Source organism: Leptosomus discolor, chromosome 1 (genome assembly GCF_034619465.1).
Source record: "Leptosomus discolor isolate bLepDis1 chromosome 1, bLepDis1.hap2, whole genome shotgun sequence".
Lineage (NCBI taxonomy): Eukaryota > Metazoa > Chordata > Aves > Leptosomiformes > Leptosomidae > Leptosomus > Leptosomus discolor.
The window spans coordinates 154,861,808-154,880,964 of NC_141391.1; the positions used below are offsets into that span (position 1 = coordinate 154,861,808).

A 19,157-nucleotide genomic window follows, 5' to 3' on the forward strand; every position below is an offset into this window, starting at 1 on the left:
GGAAATATTTTTCTTCTTCCTTTTTTTTTTCCTTTTTTTTTTTCCTTTCTCCTTCCTTTTTTCCCAGTGACAATACATTGGCCTCTCTTTCAGCCACCCATTTCATTCCTTCAATTGTCACCAAAGGAATTTTTTACATGCATTTTCATGAATCTTTATTATTTCAAGCAAGTTCCAACTGTTGGTTTTCATGGGTGTGTCAATGTAACGCACCTGCAGAGAGAATCCTGAATGAGCTGTTTGAAAGTCGGTATGAAGCCTTGAATAACTTCCATTGTACTAGTGGATAAGGGAGTCCAAGTGCCAACATAAATAGATTTTCTTGTATATAATATAGTCATTTACATTTAGAAATGTATTTCAGCACCATAATTTACTGAGAGAAATGGTAGCAATTTAAGGAACGTGGGGGGTGTGGGGAGCTCAGTGGAGGTCCTTTGTGGAAGTTTTCTACTCTTCTGTCTACGCAGACTGTTCTCGTTACGGATAAATGAGGGACTGTGCATCATTTATAGGAAACCAGCTCCAAAAGAAGAAAAGGTGTGGAAATCGAAGGGCGTAAAGAAAAGGTACGTTTTTGCACATATCCTAAGTCAAGTAGAATGAGCAACATGGATCAAGAGATGCTGCAAAAAAGGCTTTTATAACTAAAGGTTCCAGACTTGTCGTACACTTGCCTAAATGGAGGTGAGTTAGGAGGAAGAAGAGGAAAAAAACCCAACATTTCCTCCTGCAAGCATTTATTATGAAGTATCCATCACATAGAAAACTTTAAGAACATCTGTGTCTTTAACATACTTCTAGATAATCTAGAGAACAGGACATTATAAACAGATTTTAATACCCGCCCCCAAAATGGGAAGGTGCCAATACTAATGAAATAAAAATGAAAATTTATAGCCTGAGTAGAAGCACCTGCAAGATTTATTGCAAACCCCATGCCTTCTGCACCAAGAGCAGGCACATTAGCAAACCTGTTTCATTAGCAGCTACTTCAACAGCCCACCTACAGAACCTGCCTTTACCTGCAATAGATAACTTGCCCCTAAACCGCATGCGCTAGGAAAACTGTCAGGGTAAAGATGCAAAAGTACCAAGAGATGACTGATGTAATGCTCTTTAGGTGTCCAGTAAATTTTCCTTTTCGTATCGTTCACCTTACTGAATCTAGTACGGATCATCCCAAACTTCACACTCACCAGCGAGACCATCAGCCCTTATGGGGAAGTCTCTCTGTGTACATGAAGCCTTATATAAAACTTCAGCTATGAAGAGTGTTTAATTACATCAGTTTTAAGCCCTACCACATGCAGAGACTCAAACCATTACTAAGCTATCTCAGCTGTAAATTGACAGCACATTAAAAAAAAAAAAAAGTGTCTCCATGTCAGGGGAGATTCTTCAGCTAATTTATGCAGAGCTAGAGGCACTCCTTCTTCACAGAGAACTTAAACAGCAGCTCTGTGTTTTCTGCCCTCCCAGTTAAGAGGGCTCATCCCTAAGCACACTGGAATAGCAGTTACTGACGGTGTGCTGCCTCCACTGGGGCTTTGCAGCCAGGATTAGGTAAAACTCAAGAACTTTTTGGCATGAAGCTTCTCAGACAGCAATCACTTTCAGCGGCTGCTGACCATTAACAGAACCTAGGTGGGAACAGAAAAGCAGACAAGCCCCACCAACACCCCTTCACACAGGTGCATTTACAGAAGGAAGAAACCCATTTATTTGATATCAGAGATAGGGGATAAATCCACGGCCATAAAAATACAAGACCCTGGTTATGAAAGGAACACCCCGCTTTGGCTGCGGCATGCCCCGTAGCACCCCGACGCTGCCCGCTCCCGGCCGTGGGGAGTGCCGGCCCTGCAGCCCACCCGCCTTGGCAGCCGCCGGGGCTTACGCAACGGCTGCCGGCCCGGCGGGGAGCGGGAGGGGAGGGGGGACCCGCAGCCCGTGAGGCTTCCCACAGAGAAACCCCTCTTGGGAGCAGCGATGCCACCAGAATGATTTTTCCCATCCCTTTTGCGAGCGTTTGGAGGCGCCGCAAAGACAGGCGGCCGTGGGTTTATTGAAAAGGGCAAAGTGTAAAGACGGACTTATGCCCCGGACAAGGTCCCTGACTCTCTCTAAGTAACTCTGAAGTTCACCCACGTACACCGTCCCCCTCCTCATCTCCCCTGGTGCTGCCGCGCCGGCGGAGCGCCGCAAACCCGACAGCAGCGGCGGAGCTGGTAGCAGGTCGCTGGCTTAACGGAATGCCAATCTATGGGGGCTCTTTTAAGCTTCGGGATAAAGAAAAATCTCCCCCAGGCTCCAAGGTGCTTCTCTCACGCCGCTGCCCGGCCGCGCCGGCTCCAGACCCGCCTGCCGCCTCCCCACCCGCGGGCGCCCCGTGCCCGGGAGATGCCGCCAAGAGGGACACCGAGGGCGCTCGGAGCCGGCCCCGCCCGCCCGCCCGGCACCCACCTGTAGGACACCTGCTTCCTGAAGGTGAGGCTCCGCAGCTTCTCCTCCAGGGACTCCTCTGCCGCGGACAGCCCCGGCTCCTCCGGGACCCCGGCGGCACCCGCCGCCTCCCCACCACCCTCGGCCCCCCGGCAGCCGCCGCCACCCGCCGCCCCCGTCTCCTCCCCAGCGGCTGCAGAGGGGGGGTTCATTGCGGCGGGGCAGTGGGGCCGAGGAGGAGCAGGGGGTGGTGGCAGGCGGGGGGCGGCCAGCGGCTGCAGGCGCTGGGGGGAGGCGGCGGTGGCCGGGGGGCCGCTGCTCCCGGGGCCGCGGGGCGCGCTGCGAGCCGCGGTGGCTGCAAATGGCAGTGCGGCCGCGCAGCATCCATCGGCGGCCGCACTGCAGCGGGGCATTGTGGGAAACTCCCGGCCGCCCTCCGCCCCCCCCCCCGCCACGCCCCGCCGCCCACCCGCCAATCGCCGCGCCGCACACGCCGCCACGCCCCCACCGCCGCTGCCACGCCCTGCCGCGCCACGCCCACGCCCCCCGCCTCAGGGGCACCGCCGGGCCGCCCGGGGAGGGGGGAGGCGGCGGCGGCGGCGGGATGGGGCGATCCGGACCGCAGCGCCCCGGGGCTGGTTCCGGCCTCGACCGTGCCCCGTCCCCTCCTGGCGCCACGTTAAAAACACCTTTGGGAGCGACCTCGAGTGCCCCAGCGCATCCAGCGGGGCCCTAATCGTCTTATCCCCCACCCCCGCCGCCTGTTTACGTATTAATCGCCTCTAATTTTCTTTTCCCAGGCGATCCCAATTTAGCGCGCTCAGAATCAAAGCACCCAGCTCCGAAGAGGTCTCTTTTGACACGAGCATCACGGGAGACCTGAGTAAAATCAATTGCCCCCCACCCCCCCTTTTTCCCCGCTTCTCCCTTTTTTTTCGTTGGGGGGACTAAGGAAAACTTCCCAGCGTGGGGCTGTTCAAGCGTGTGAGCCGACAGCGACGGTAAGATTAAAAAGTACAGAAAACGTGAAGGTCTGGGACTCTGCAGAAATTGTGGCAGGAATTATGTGCAGCCGATGCTTTATTTTCTCCACCCAAAACTTCTCCAAGGCAATGCAATCCAAACCAGAAAGACATAAGAGGAAAAAAAAAAAAAAAAAAAAAAAGAGGAGAAGGACGAAAAACGACGCTCTACAGAGAAGGCAAACTCTACAGGAAAAGATTTCGGAACCCCCCTTTCTCCACAGATGACCTCTCCGAGCGGCCTGTGCCCCTTCTTTGTCAGCCGCGTGCCTCAGCACATCCAGCAGCGTGATCAAAAGTCAAACAGGCGACAGCATTTACCTGCTGCCCGCGTGCACCAGCATGCAAAGGCATCTTGGCCAGCCGTCGGGCTGACAACAGCCCACAGGTTCCTTACACCTGATCCTTGCTCCTTCTCCAACCCATTGGAAGATTTGGCTTCTCCATACGTAGCATATATTGCGTTTACATCTTTTGCCTCGACTTCAGCAACAACAGGCTCTCCAGGCCAGCCAAGGAACGTTTTCCCATCCCTTGCTGGCAGTAGAGAAGGGTGTTGAAAAGTGAATCTTTTTACCATAGTTCAAGCACTTTAAATTTCAATCAACTTTCAAAATTATATTCTATCCCTACGCATGAATGATGCATATATTATCTACATGCACAGATGCTTCCCCCAATATGTATATACATTTTGTCCCCCAAACCACAGAGTACTTTTAGTTGCTAATGAAGCACGTAAAAGAAAGCAGAAATAAGCAACGCGATGCACAGCTCACTAGAAGCAAAACTAAAGCTCTTGTGCAGAACTGTTAAAAGAAGATCTGGATCCTGCTCCGAGCTGTGTGCAGAGTGATCTGCAAACCAGCATGGAGCTCTACTGAAACCGTCAGTGCCTTTTCCGTGGAGAGCTGGGAACTCAGTTGGAAAGTCTCCAGCTGAACTTCCAGGGAAATCAGCAGCCAATGTTGCTAGTGACAGCATCCAATTTAAGAGCTTGTGGCGACTATTTTTTGCAGCAAGAGACTAAACCGTTTTGAGGTGGAACTGTCAAGGACCCGTTCAGACCTGGCCCAACAGCCAGCTTCAAGGAGGAGGAGCAGTGCTGTCAGCCCCTCTCTCCTCGATGGTCTCTCTGAGGTTTTGTCATTGGTGAAACCCGTATGGTCTGTTGCTATGAGAAGATGCCAATGGCGTGTGCAAAAAATACTTTAATTGCAAATTAATAATGTTGCACTTGGAGAGCAGAGCGGCGTGCATCATCTCACAGCTTTGTTCTTTTAGCCTTTGGTCTGCACGACAACAGCTCTGCGGCCTGTGCCTCAGCTAATCACTCCACCTCTCCCCAGAGCATCTGGAGCAAAGCCTAACAGCTAATCAGAATATCCCACCTCCGCTCCAGCGAACATCCACGCCACCGAGCCACGTCCTCCTCCTCCTCCTCCAGCACGAACCCTACTGTAGCTCCTGCTTGTCAATCACCGGTTTGACCACATGACCACATTTACACCGTGCTCCGGGATTACCTGTTTTCCCTCCGACTGCTGCAATTTGCATGACTCATTTGCAACACGAAGTGCTAAATCGACTTCCTATGCCTTTTTCTGAACATGAGCAATTATGAGAAGCTGGTGAAGGAAAGCCCGGCTTATGCAGTCACACCTGTGGCATAGCTGTCAGCTCCCGCGGTTTGAGAAAGGCAGCAACAGCAGAAACTTTGTCACGTTTGCTCCAAGACGTGGCTGCAGATCCATGCTTAAAAAAAAATAAAAGCTGGGGCGGTGGGGATGCAGATACATACATGCACAGACATGTGTGTGCATGTGTAAATACAAGTGCTTTTGTATGTTTTCCTGGAGGGTTATCTTGAGGAAGACCGCTGGATCAGGAGGGAAAGAACGAGCACAAAAATAGATTTTTAGCAGGTTTTGCCAGTATCTGGGATCATCGTGCTGGCAAAAGCCTGAATTCCCACGGCCGGGATCTCATTTCCTAAGCTGGCAACTCGGCCAAGGGCCAGGTTGTGGGGTTAAGGGGAGCACCTCGCATCACTCTGCAGTGACTCCCCTGCTCATCTGGGAGAGCTGACAAGCTTCAGCAGGTGGGAAGCTCTTTTTCCTGGGTGGAAACTTCTCGCCGTACTGCATGCCTTGAATAGCAGGGTGGATGGTGGGTATGAAAGAGGAAATGAGGAGAAGGAGGGAATTCAGCCTTTTGGAGTAAAGCCAAAGGAAGGAGGTTTGTTCCATTACTCACACGCCTGTTAAATCCCATTCTGAACACTCCAGTGTGCACAGGCGTTGCGTGCTGTGGTAAGTTTTGTTCCAGGTGGGAAGGACTGAAGGTCCTATTCCTAATGGTAAAGAGGTGGATGTATGAAAAAGGGGAGTGGGGGAGAAAGGGGTGAGGCAACCCTACTTGTTCAGCGTGCCAGGCTAGCCAGTGAGCTGTCACTCTTTGAATGGTCCATATTCCAAAATTCACCCTCAAGATAACCCTCAAAATTCACCCTCCAGGAAAACATACAAAAATACTTCTGTTTATACACACACATGTCTCTGTGTCCGTATGCATTTGCATCCCCCCAAATTATTTTTATTTTTTTTTAAGCATGTCTGAACCTGAAGCCAGCTTCCCTTCCCAGATCCAACACCGATGGATATGCCCATAAAAACACTCACTTTCGGTCAGCATTTGAAGTTCAAGTAGAGCACTGCTTATCCATCGGGTAACTGAGGGATGCTGAGGCTTAACAAGGAGCAACCTGCCCTCATTGCAGCAGATCACCCTGTTGGGCAGAGCAGCTTCACCCTGCAGCTCTGCCAGTGCCAGCTCCCATCAGCTCCCTGGCGAGTTACTGCTTTCTGCTACATTCTATTTTTTTTTTTTTTTTTTTACCATTTTTCAGCTCTTTTGCAGCACTGCTCTCCTTTCTGTACGTAGGCGGCCATAGCTAGAAATATGCCCCGATTCCTGTTGCCAAGGTGTTCAGTGGAGGTAACAACGAGGCTTGGGAGTGCCTGGGCGCTGCCCTGTCACAAATGCCCTGCATCAAACACAGGTTTTTACCAAATAGGTTTAAAAACCAAAAGAGCTAACCTAAGCATTTCTTTAGACGGTGGAAGTGAGACAACCTGACAGACACGGACTTACTGTACAGCGGTTATCTTTCCTCAGCTGTATCATAGCAAAGATAAGGGCCAGAACTTGTCATTTCCTCCTTACTGGAGATACACAAAAAAGTAATTTTATAGCGATGTATAGAACTCGTGTAAATATGACTTAAGATTAATTCAATTATAAAAAGTTAAACAAGTCATTCCTGGCTTGTGTGTGGACCATTTGAAGCTCACAAGAGACAGCACCAAGAAAATGAGAAATCAAATCAATCACTTCAACTTTTTGAAGCACAAACTCGAGGAAGACAAGACACATGAGCATTTTTCATGCAACGTGGAGTGAAACGTGGTTTTCTTTCTAATTACTACCTCCTCTGGATCACCTTGCTTTGGTTGATCTCAATGTGCTTTGTAGAGGGGAGGGAGTCACTGCTGGCCCCATTTCACAGACCAGGAATCTGAAGCACGGAGAACGATCAGCTAAATCCACCAGCATGCCACGAGCAGGACTAGACTCAGCAGCTCATTCCCTTGGTCCCTATCCAGCGCCCTCTCTACAAGCCATGGCTTCTACATAATTATTTTATTTATGGCAAAGCTGCCAGCTTTTGCTCACTGCTTCTAAACTCCAAGCTAATGAGGGCCGTATTTCTAAAACGCCCAAAGCAAACGAACCAGGAAAGCGAGCACCAGTAATGAATCTGCCATGAAATACCTGCAGGGATGGCGAAGTCTGTGCTGTTGTAAAATAGGTACAAGCAATAACTAACAGCAAATGGTGAAGACTTACTACCCAAACCACGCCGCGAGAGGCATTGCAAGCTGCATTCAGACACCCGTCCTCCTGCCCCGCAATGGGAATCAGCCTGAGAAACGAGTATCAAAATTCAGCCTTGAATTCAACCAGTAACATGCTTTTCAAAGAACAGCATGTACCGGAGGGTGATAGGTAGCGAGGCTGACAGCTCATCACCCAGCATTTCTCCATTGTATGTGGGTTTCTTTTTTAATCACAGACTCCCTGCAGCATCGCCTGCTGTGTGACGCTTTAAGGGTAATACCGAGACCCGAGGGGATTCATAACAAATCGTTAATCACCAGTTGGTGTTTTGTATGCTTGGAGGAACTGAGCTCAGCTAAAACTACGCTGAGGGTAACTTGCCCAATCAGTCACGGTCTAACGATTTCCCCCTAAAATGTTAGGTATGGCTTGATGCTGCCAACAAGTGCCCTGGATCAATAGTCCTGGCAAGTGAAATTGCCTGTTCAGAAAGCGAGGGGCACCCAGCAGCAGGAGAAACATGTCGGCTGCAGTAACGTCTGAAACGATGAGAGCAAAGGAGCGGGATGCAGAACTTCAAGGACAAAGTGAAGCCCTTTTCCCACCACCTTCCAAGAGAAAGCATCACAGACCTTCTTCATTCAGGCACAGAAACCAAATTTTGTGAGAAAGAGCTGCTGTGACCGAGGCGGGGTTAGACAACTTGTTCTGGTGCTGGAACTGGCTCCACCTGGGAGAGCGGTTCTGTTACAGCGCTGCACGGAGGCTGCGTGTGCGATGGGACCGACCAGAAAGACTGGATAGGTGAAAACCAAACCTCTCATTCCAATTTCCTTTTCGTGTGATGGTGAATGGTGTTGGGCAGCAAAGACAATCCTTGGGTTAAAAAAAAAAGCACCAGCTTAGGAGAGAAAAGTTCTTTTTTTTTCTCTTCACTGCCAATTTCTTTTGCTACTTTAACCTCTTTAGTCCAAAACCAAGGCACTTCTGAAAATCCGCAGCAGCCACAAATTCAGTGCAGGCCAGAGTGTTCTGATTTTCATGGTTCACTGCCTTCCACAACCTTTAAAGCAGGCTTCTTTAAGAGGCTTGAAAAGGAGGCACCAAAGCCATCTGTCATGCTCCCATTTTCAGTTCAGTAAAGCTGGAACCATTACTTCCATCACCAGTACTTCCTGCGGAGGATAAGCTCTTGGTTGCTGCCATATGGGTGCACCGTACTCATATACGACGTCCCTTTCCTAGCAGAATACTCGGGCAATACAAATGACTGCACCATTTGTGAAGCCAGCTCTGCACAGGGTAATTTTCACATTTGCACTAGGCCGTCCACCGCCAAGCTCCCCGGACGGCCAGCAAAGCCAGGGCCCAGTCCCCAAACTAGAAGAAATTAGGTATTTTCTTTTCCATGTCTACTCAAAGTAGCAAAGGTCCCCTCTGTCCTATGGCCGGATGCTGCTTCTGGGATGCGAGGCATAATCTTGACCATTCACACAGGCAAACCAGCAGCTCCTGAACTGCTGGAGAAAGCTCCTGAGCTATCTCAGGGGTGACTTGGGGCAAGGGATGGAGCTGAGGCCAGCCGAGGACCCAACCCCTAAAAGCCAAAGAAGGAAGAGCCCTTTTAAGAGTTCACTTCAGTTTAAGCAATTGGTTGCTCAGTGTAAAGTCAGCGCAGGGAAAGGCCTTCCCTTCCAGGGGGGGATCTGGCCAACACGGATCAAGCTCTGGCATGCTCTAGCAGACTGGTATCACTAGGCTGAAGCTAGCGCCCCCTTGAGCATCAGCCTTGCTGGATCCCGCTTTTATAGAGAATTTAATATTAATAGGGCCGTATCACATAGTTGCACTCAAGTGCCATTATCATTATTAAATGCCATCAGGCTTTGCCTAATTCCCAACCATTATTGACAGATAAAATTCTCCGCTAATCTCAAAAAAGCGAAGGGGCCACCAGCTTCAGTAAAAACCCACACCACTGTTTTTAACCTCCTCTGTCTAGCAATGTGCTGAACTACTGGGGTTCTGCTGTGTTGAAGACGCATACATTGCACACAGCACCGCACGTGGGAAAGCCAAGGGATCAGATCTTTTCCAACCATCAGGAAAGCGAAGGAGTTGTACTTGCTTTTTCTACAGAAAATATTTATTTGCAAGAAATGAAAAGCATAACATACTTAGCTACATACATGTTTAGGCTACAAAAGCAGGTAGTCTGTTCTTTCGTAGAATCAAGCAGACGATTTAAAAAGGAAAAACAGCAATTTCTTTCCACCCAATGGACATGTTTGCAGTGTGAACAATCAGGTGGGACCGTATCCAGATGACAGCGCTTGTACAAAAATAGAGAGGCCGTTGAACACGCTTACACAGAGTTAAACAGACTTATGGCCAACGAACAGAGATACCTGCAGTCCGAAGAAGCTCCAATGCAGTTTACCAAGGAGTTTAGGGGGGTGTGCTTTTGCACGAGTATCACTGTCCTTTTCATCTTAGATAGTTTTAAATGTTTGCACAAACCCATACTGTATCCACATGAACAGAGGGAAAGGGAAAGATCAGCTGAAAAGCCTTAGGGGTGTCACACGCAGAGTGACTCAGAGTCACAAGGTATTAGTTTGCAATGGCTTTGGCCCTGGGTATGTATTTCTCTTCAAGAGGGTAACACCAGGTAATTTACCCTTGGGAGGCCCAGGGAATCTTAGGCAAACTGTGATGTACATACTTACATCACAGCCTGGCCCCCTGAGTGCAAACAGCTCCCCCATCGCTGGCGCCTTTCTGCGCCCCTGGGGTGGTTAGGGCAGCAGCGCCCCCAGGGAAGGGGGATCTCTAGGTGTTCTCCCAGAAGACCAGCTCAACAAACTGTGTTCCTTGAGCTGTCAGCTCCCAGGGGCCACTTTTTAAGGCTATCTTACACCATTAAAAAAAAAAACCCAAAAGCATTCAAAGCCATAATTCTGCAGAACAAAAATGACACCGAAGATACAATAAAGCCTGAAGTAATTAGTCTTTTTGTACAAAGCCAGAGCTGTCCTACAGAAAGGCCAGACAATTTACGCATGCACTCAAAATGACACAGTGCAACAACTTTCAGTCAAAAATCGGTAACAGGACAGACTTCGGACAGCAACTCACACAACAGTTTTACGAGTGCTCGGTGATGTGGAATGTGAACAGGTTTCAGAGAGAAACGCCTGGCCTTTCTGTTGCACCAAGTGGAATGTGCTTGCCCTGTGTGTTCAGGTAGATGCCTTTATTTAGCAATGCTCACTACACTAAAAAACAGCTCTGTGGTTTTATGTTTTAATTGCTCACCACGCACACGTGCACAGATACACACACACACTCACACTCGTTCTTGCTAAACTGTACAAATGATGAAAGCAAGACGCCGTTACATCAGCACCATTGAATTAAAATCTGATATGGCAAAGTCAGGTACGAGCAGAGTTCTGTTAAAAGAAATTGATTACTTGCCTCTGCTTCCCCCTCTCTTCCTTCCACTCCCTTAACTATGGGCTGCTAAAGTTCAAAAAGCTTTTTTACCTGCTGGTTGGAAGGGAAAACAGCATATGCCATCAAGGTCACATATGCATAAACAGGACTGCAGAGTATCAAAGAGCAAGGTGAAGAGTAAAGCTAAAACAAAGGGGGAACTAATGAGACAGACTATCATTGCTGATTTACGGAATCAAGAACTAGAAGGTCTCCCTGTGATGTCAGGAGTCCCTTCACCTGCCACTTCTTTCACCTCTTCTGTAAGATAGGTCTTTCCAGCTTTCCCATGTTGTGTTCTCACCTATTCAGTTCCAACTCTTGGAGGAAGAGTATGGAGGTGGGCTTTAGCGCAGAGAAGAGACTACTGGTAATAATGAATATCCAAATTCCATTTCAGCATCACAAATGAAAGTTTCCTGCAAGACACACTCTCTTCTACGTAGGAAGTCAATTCATACATATACCTTAGTAAAGCAGAAAAAAGCCTGACCACAAAACCACAAAAATAAATGGCAATTTCCCCCTCAGTCCTGGAGTCTCCCAACGGATGCTGATCACCTAAGCAATGCGGTACTACCCGGGATCACACCCGCAACGTACCCCTGAATGCCCACTGTCATTTTATTGGCCATGAGAAAGCTACAATATCCTGGCCTGTTGATTGCATCAGTCATCTTATTCGTAAAGACCTTAACATGTAGGCCAGTTCATTCCTCTTTGCAACCCCCAAAGTTATTTATCCTTAATGCTATAGTGCAAAGCAGCAACACATCATAGCACTACGCTACTTATATAGGCTAGTATAACTTTCATAGTTACAAAGTATTGACCTACCATTTCACCTTCAGAATACAAAACGTTCCCTTTCTAATTAGTGACTTGAGAAAGAAATATTTTAGTCACCAAGAGTATAAAAATACTCCATATACTTCTGTTCTTAGCTGCGTGGGTTTTGTACAATGGCCTCTTGGCATTAGCCAGAATCTAGAGCCCAAATACTCAGTGGAAATCCCTCCCAACGTAGCAATTAGCATCATTCATTTACTTGACCTACATTCTAAATGTGTCTAGACAGAATTCACTGCTGATAGTTTGGGAGGATGGGAGTGGAGAGGTGGGCTGGCTTCTTTAGCAGGAAAAAAAAAAAAAAAGATTTTAGATTCGTTTGCAGCTCTACATTAGAAAAATCAAGAATACACTGAGATGCATTGTTACTCAGAGAGATATGGAAAAGGTCTCCTGCCAGTATAAATCAGACATGCAGCCTCCAAAAGCAGTGAGAAGCATGCCGTGTTGTATCAGCTGGGATCTGGCCTAAGAACCTCAGCCTAATCCATCATTAGTCTGCACTGCTGAAAAATATTGAATGGTACAGATGAAATAAGAGAAATGCAGCAAAGAACTATAAATAGCCTGGGGGAAAACCCCCAACATTATCTACACACTGGTAACAAGAGGTTAGAACTGTCACTTGCCCTGTGCTCGATACTTTTAAAATATATATATATATACACATATATATATATATATAAAAAAATAATGCCCTACATTCCTTCATAGCTTATCTCCCTAGAAGCAAAGACCTGACAGATCTAGACATGCTTCAAAGCTATAGGCCAAAAGGTAAGTTTACTAGTGTGTACAAAATCATGCTGACAAGCAGCTACAGCTGAAGACTCTCAGGATCACTTAAGTCCTCTAATGGAAATGGAAATTAAGTAGCACATAAGGCCTTTGCCTACCCTGTCCATACACACACATTATTCTACAGCACCAAGTCACTGATCACTGGATAAAGTCCACTGGCAGAAGGCTAAGACCTCAATATAGCTGAGCTAATTAAAAGCACTCACACTGGCATCCTCCCTGAGCACCCCTTACTACTCCTCCGCTGCGCTCTGAACACACAGCACAGACAGCTGCCTCTCCACACGGTCTGCAGTGCATCAACAATCGCACGTGGGTCACCCCCAGACTGCCGAGGCTGGCAGTGCAATTGCACGTGTCCTGCCCCCTCTGTCCCCCTGCTAGGTATATAACACGGGCATAAACTACCTCTGGAGATAGTGAGGTCCTTGTCACATAACAGCCTGTGAGTGGGTGCTGACAGGAGATTCTCTGGCCCCTAGTACCCAGCAGAGAAACCTGCTCTATTAAGGCCCCTGAAGAAAAACTACAACAAACATACCAAAGTTAAGCAAAAGTTTTCCTTACTATAAAGAAGTAATATTTAACATAATAAACCCCCAAGCAATGTGTGTGCTAGGTCAAGAGATTCCCCAAAAGACTACCTAACAATAACTTAAAGGATTACACAAATTAAGATTATAGAAACAGATTATCAAATGGTTACAAGAAAATTGGTATGGCCACACTGGCTTGGATGAGTTAGTTCAGAGGCCTGACCCAGTCTGTGGCCAGTTTAAAATGCTCCAGAGGAAAACATGACTATCTCCCAATAGATAAGAGATCCAATCAAATTTGAACCGACATGCCCAAATCAAGCAAACAAAAGGGTAAAGCTTTAATCGTGCCTAGCGCAGTAGTTTCGGACAGGGTGGGTTGTTTAGGTTTTGCAAAATCATCTGTCCTTTAAGTATTGAGAAATAATTTAATTTTAGTTTTAATACAGTGAAGTCAGCTGTATCTGCAATGGGAACTGATCCATTTAACTGGTAATGGGCACGACCTTACGCAGAGCGGCCTCCTACTTACACACAGTGCAAACTGCAAGACTAGTAAGAGCAGTGCTGTGCTCGACAGCTTGGGGCCTCTTTTGCAGAAAGCTTAACCATTCAGTTGCCCACAGAGGTGGCAAACCATGGATGCTCTGAAAAAAAAAAAAAAAAGACCATTTAAGGAATTTTCTAAGCTATGACCTTGCCCACATACACAGACCAGCCATATGGTAATGGAAGGGTCAGTCCCAGCTTTCTTCTGTCACTTTGCTGACCTCATGTGGCTAAGCAACACAGCCATCCCTTGTGGCACCCACCAGTGTTCATTATTTACGTGAAGCGTTAAATCTTTAAAAAAAAAAAAAAATCATACAAAAGTTGGTGGTGGATACTGGAATGATTCAGAGGACCCATCAGTATCACTGTGAAGGGAAAGAGACTCTACGGAGGAGACTGACCCACACCAAGAAGAAGGGAACGCTTGCAAAATAGACTGCAACAGCACTTCTCCTCTCATTGCCACAAAAGGTAAAGTAATAAAAAGGCACTTGCATAGAAGAATAGGGCATCACCTAGAAAGCACGTCTGTACACCAAATCTCATTACTAGCTCATGGAGTCAGGCACATGTTTCACTGTCACTAATGTGAAACACCTTCTTAAAATGGTACCTTGGGGACTGATCCACAGCCCCCAGTAATTCACCAAATGGTTTCCATCCATTTCACAGAGTTTTGAGTCAGGTCTGAGGGTGGCAAATAGGATACCGAAGGAAGAAAGTCTAAGGAGAATGAAGAACAAGAAAGGAGCTGGTGTGACAGGTGCTGTAATAAAATACAAATACAATATTTTACAAAATAGAATACTTGCAGGAAATATCTACTGTACATAGTAAAAAATTACTTGCAAGGCTAAGTTAGTTTTTCCCTTATTTATCATTAGGAAAAAAATAAAAGAAAAAAGAGCTTCAAAATTCTTTATTCTTTTTTTTTAAATTGACTTCTGGTAAACTTAAAGTAGCTATGCTAGCCTGCTGAATTAGGATTTTCACATTAAATCCATCCTCATGGTGTCTGAGTGCCCTTCTGTAGTAACCAGATAAAACCCTGCTCAAATCCTGGGGTACGTTTGACTGTGCCACTGCCAAGGACAAACTGCAAGACACGCAGCTCAGGCAAAGGAATGACCAGGATACTGAGAGACGGAGAACACTTAAAGGCAACAGCTACATGGGACAAGGAGGAACCAAAGCAGGGAGAAGAGTACCGGACCAGGATCAGACCTGAATACTGCTCTTGGCTTTGCCACTGAACCTGGGCCAGTCACTTCACCTCCCTACATGCCCATCTCATCCCTCTTTTTCCCCATCTCCTGCCTACATACTCAGCTCCTCAGGTCAGAGGCTGTCTTGCCATACAGTTCATACAGCATCTACCTCCTCCAGGTGTGAACTGTGCCTAGCTGGGGCTACCTATACCCCTATCTTTTTGGCTAAGCAGTTGGTCTAAGATCACATCTCTGGAAAAAGAGCTAAGAGAAAGATAAGACACACAGCTCTCTTTTAGGGCAATTCGAGTCTGGGGGAGGTAATGGGTGTTCAGTGACATTTGCGTGTCTGATTTCAGAGTTTGCCCAGACCACTTGCAGGGTTAGGGAAGCTCAGTTCTCTTCATTGCGACTGCCTGAACAAAATTTTGCAAAGCTAATAAATACTATTTACAACAGTAACAGGAAGATAGCAAGGAAAGGAAAACACAGGACAATCTGAGACCAGGTCTACATAAGAAATTCCATCAACGCATCCAGAAGCCAATAAATTAAATCCATATGGTCCTCTCAGGAGGCACTTCTGGTTTAAGCCTTACATCGATTTAGTTTGTTGGGAAGGAACTGATTTAAGCTAAATAGATTAGCCTCAAGCAGACTAAAGGACATCCATCCAAAACATTGCATAAATTTAACAAAACCTGCTTTCTAAACAGATTTAGTTAAACTAGTGTAATTCTCCCACAGAAAGTATGACAAGACAGCGACTGATCTTTGCTTGAATTCCACAAGGGTGGAAGCAGCAGGGAAGCCTACCAGGATTGCCTTCAACCCAGAGAGAAACCTACACCACTAAATGATAAAGAGGCTGGAGGGGAGAAGAGAAAGAGCTAGCGGAGGACAACTCAGTAGCATTACTGCCCACCTCTCTCCTGCCTGTGCCCTTAACTCAGCAGTATGAGGACCCTTTCTTGTCCCTTCAGAAGCAGGCTACACACATGCTTCTCAATCCCCCCAAAAGGCTCAAGTGCTGTAGACCAGTAGGCATGGAACTGTGGCTAGACTCTGAGCAGCATCACGCTGCATCTTCTCTTTCTCTCAATTACCTTCTCCCAAGAATCCTATCACCCACATGCTCCCATCGGTTTTGCATATTTCACTCTTCTACAGAATGTCTTTGTGCTCAGATTAGGACGTGCGCACGCACACACACACCCACCAGTCACCGGCACACTGCTGGCATCATCTGCCATCATAATTCAATCCTGTCCTTGCAGTATCAGACAGGAAAGGAATAAAAGCAAAGACAAGGACTGTGTGTGAAGTGAGGAAGGGAGTTACAAAGACAAGAGATCCCATCTGCAGTCACAGCCTCGCCAGTCAATGCAGAAGTTGAACTCCCTCTCTTTTGTGCTTTGGTTCGCTGAGGATGACAAGTCAGGGGGACTTTGGTTGAAAATATGTGGGAAAGAGGGAAGTCAAGAAGAAAAGCCTTTTTTTATTTTTAAGAGGTGGCGTTGACTCTTCTATCTATTTCAATTATCTTCAGTGTTTCATTTCCTTCTAGTTCGGAGTTGACTCTGCAGGGAACAAAAAACCCAAAACAACAAAGGTTAACGCGAATAGTTAGTCATTTTTTGAAGTGTGTATCCTGCTTGAGTTGGCTAATGCTAAAAAGACACTCAGTATTTACCAGGTACTTGTCAGTTGGAGTATGGTAACACTGAATTAGTCATCTCTGTGGCTCTAGCTATAACTTCGACACAAGAGCTCAGAAGGCATGCTTGGGGTGATATGGCTCATCCCAGCCCTCAGAATAGCATGCTTCCTTCCAGACAGAATCCACCTCCACTGTTTAGTGTGCTTGCTACTGCTTGTTAGCAGAGATCAAGACCTTGGCCAACAGGACAGTGGCAGGACAAAAAAAAGTAGAGTGGAAAGAAAACTGCACGCATATATTTAAACCAGTGAATCTCTCTCTTTGCAGAGGCCCCAAAAATTTAGATTTTAAAAAAAAGTATAAAAAAAAGTATGAAGGAGCTCTGTGGTAAGTAGTTCAGATAACTTTACAGGTCTGTCTCTCAATCTTGAGTCCTGCAAACTTTCCACAGTAATGCTTTAGTAAGATCACTGCTGTGAGAAGCTCCAGCTCTTCACACCCTAACCTCACAGAAAGCCCAGTGAGTCACAGCCTCACACTTCCACCCAACTGGCAAAAGCTTATTCCTTTAGGAGACACAGAAGTACGTGCTTAAAGAAACGGGCAGGCTCAACTAAGAGGCTTACAGGGGTTAGGTTTCTGGCAGAAGCGCTGAGTTTGGTAGCTACAATGTTGTTGCAACCACTTCTTCAGAGTAACAACAACTTTGCCTATAAGCTCTCCAGATAGAGACCAAACCCTTACTTCAGGTTTCACGGTGCCCAGCATAGCTGAGCCCCTAGTCTTACTGTTGGCCTCCAGGCACAAATGACAGTGACGCTGAACACTCGTAGGACAAGCAGCCCACCCTGCACTCACCTGTGCTGCTGCAGGCCCAGCAGCACCGATTTCTCTAGCCTTGTCTCGTTGGCTATTGTGAACTGCATGATATCATCCTGCTGTGTCCCCGGCATGGCTTCCAGGGACAGTGCTGTGTACTTGGAGGTGTCTGTTTGCCTGTCACTGCGATCTGCAAAGGAGATCGGGCTTGACGACTCCTCCAGTTGGTGTGGCTCTTCATAAATTAGCAGACTCCTTGACCTCACTGCGTACAAAGACAGAGAGCAAAACCAGATGAGAAACAGGCAGGTCAGAGAAAAGCCCTGGTCATTTCAGGAATTGGAAACCATCAAGAGTAGAACTAAAGCTGCAAAGGCCTTTTCATAGTGATTAACTGCTAATTTGATAGCTGAGGAAAGATACCACAGCAATGGTCCAGGTAGGGATCAAACAGCTTTGAATTATTCACAAAACAAGAACAAAATGAAACAATCACTTTGATAATATTCGTTGAAAGCAACTGGTTCATTACAGGTATATAATACTAACAGCTTCCCTCTCAGTCCTTGGCCTCCTTGTTGATACTGGCAAAGGACACACCAGCTGGTATCAGTTGTACGTTTTAACAGTATGAATATTTCCTACCGAGTAGAAATCCTGCTACCTTTTACAGACCACTAGCTTTAGTTCCACAAACAGAAACAAAACTGCTCTAAACTGAAGTACCAAGCAGGTTAGTGGGGGAAGGCTTTGTCCATGTCTATGCCCATGTCTTCTGCCAGCAGAACAGCTTGCCAAGCTATCCTTTGAAAGACATGGGTATATCAAGGAACGGCCCACTAGGAAGCAGAAAAGCAAGAGATGCTTGAGGAGGGGGTTAGGGATGGGGGTGGAAAACAAGTGCTGAAGCACAACCTAGCAGGGAGCAAGACTGGGATAGTTGTCACTTACCTATGGAGTCTGTGTAGGACTCTGGAGAGGAATGCTGCCTGGGCAACACCATCTTTGTAGCAGAAGGATATGGCCCGTAGCTCTGAGAGAAGCTGCCAAAAACTACTGCAAAGCACAGCACCACCATCTGGCAAAGGGAGGATGCAGAACAGGTAAGTGCACTCGCTCTTCACCCACATACACACATCAAAACCAAGAATCAACACAGCGCAGATCTGATACTTTTTCAAAACAAATCATTTGAGGCTATTTTCACCACTACATACAGTTTCTCTTTGCAAAGGCACATATACAATAACATTGCAGTGTTTTAAAAGGCAGATTTCAGTGCTGGAGTTTGTTTTCAATGTCTGCCACCATTTTGGCCTGTTGCCTGACTTACTCCCAAAGTTGAAAAGCACACACAGCCACCATGTCTGTTTAACAGATACTGTCAGGAATTTCCAAGGTTATTTCTGCTGCTGGTCCCAGTCTTGCTTCGAAGTGACAGAGAGGCTGACAGACTAGGAGAACAGCTTAGGCCTTGAAAACAATTTCCATCAATTTATAGCACTAGTATAAAGGGAACTTGCTGGCTGAGTGTAAGAACGGAAAAGGGAAAAGTTTCATTCTAATCCTTTTCTTATCCTGACTACTATTACTGAAATAGGACAGAGGCAGATGTACAGCCTTAGTCATATTTTTATTTGGATGAGCAAGTTTATTTTTACTGGCATCAAAAGAACCAAGCATCGAAGTTCACCCTCATTTTCATTTTACAATCCTAGACACCATTTCTCACATACAATATTGTAGGAAATAATAAAACAGGTCACTTAAGAGGAGCAGTGCTCCTTCTGTCATCACTACAGCACCCAATCAAAACCACAGGCCCAGTCTCCTCCAGAATTTAATGCCTTCCCACAACTATTAATCT

The 19,157-nt window shown here is 46.7% G+C and overlaps 2 protein-coding genes across 3 annotated transcripts in view; both read right to left on the bottom strand.

Annotated features, from left to right (window-relative positions):
* The window catches only part of DGKI (diacylglycerol kinase iota), a 215,022-nt gene extending 212,164 nt beyond the window's left edge, over positions 1 to 2,858 (bottom strand). Inside the window, exon 1 of one of the 2 annotated variants that reach the window (XM_086467794.1) lies at positions 2,467 to 2,858. In XM_086467794.1, the coding sequence (XP_086323920.1) occupies positions 2,467 to 2,858 (392 nt within the window). The remainder of the gene's footprint in view (positions 1 to 2,466) is intronic. The other variant, XM_086467801.1, reaches the window with a different exon arrangement.
* Positions 2,859 to 16,315: 13,457 nt separating this feature from the next.
* CREB3L2 (cAMP responsive element binding protein 3 like 2) overlaps positions 16,316 to 19,157 on the bottom strand; it is a 78,540-nt gene continuing 75,698 nt past the window's right edge. Inside the window, exons 10-12 of the mRNA XM_086467832.1 lie at positions 18,242 to 18,368; positions 17,330 to 17,555; positions 16,316 to 16,391 (exon numbers count right to left, since the gene is read on the bottom strand). Coding sequence (XP_086323958.1) covers positions 16,316 to 16,391; positions 17,330 to 17,555; positions 18,242 to 18,368 — 429 coding nt within the window. The remainder of the gene's footprint in view (positions 16,392 to 17,329; positions 17,556 to 18,241; positions 18,369 to 19,157) is intronic.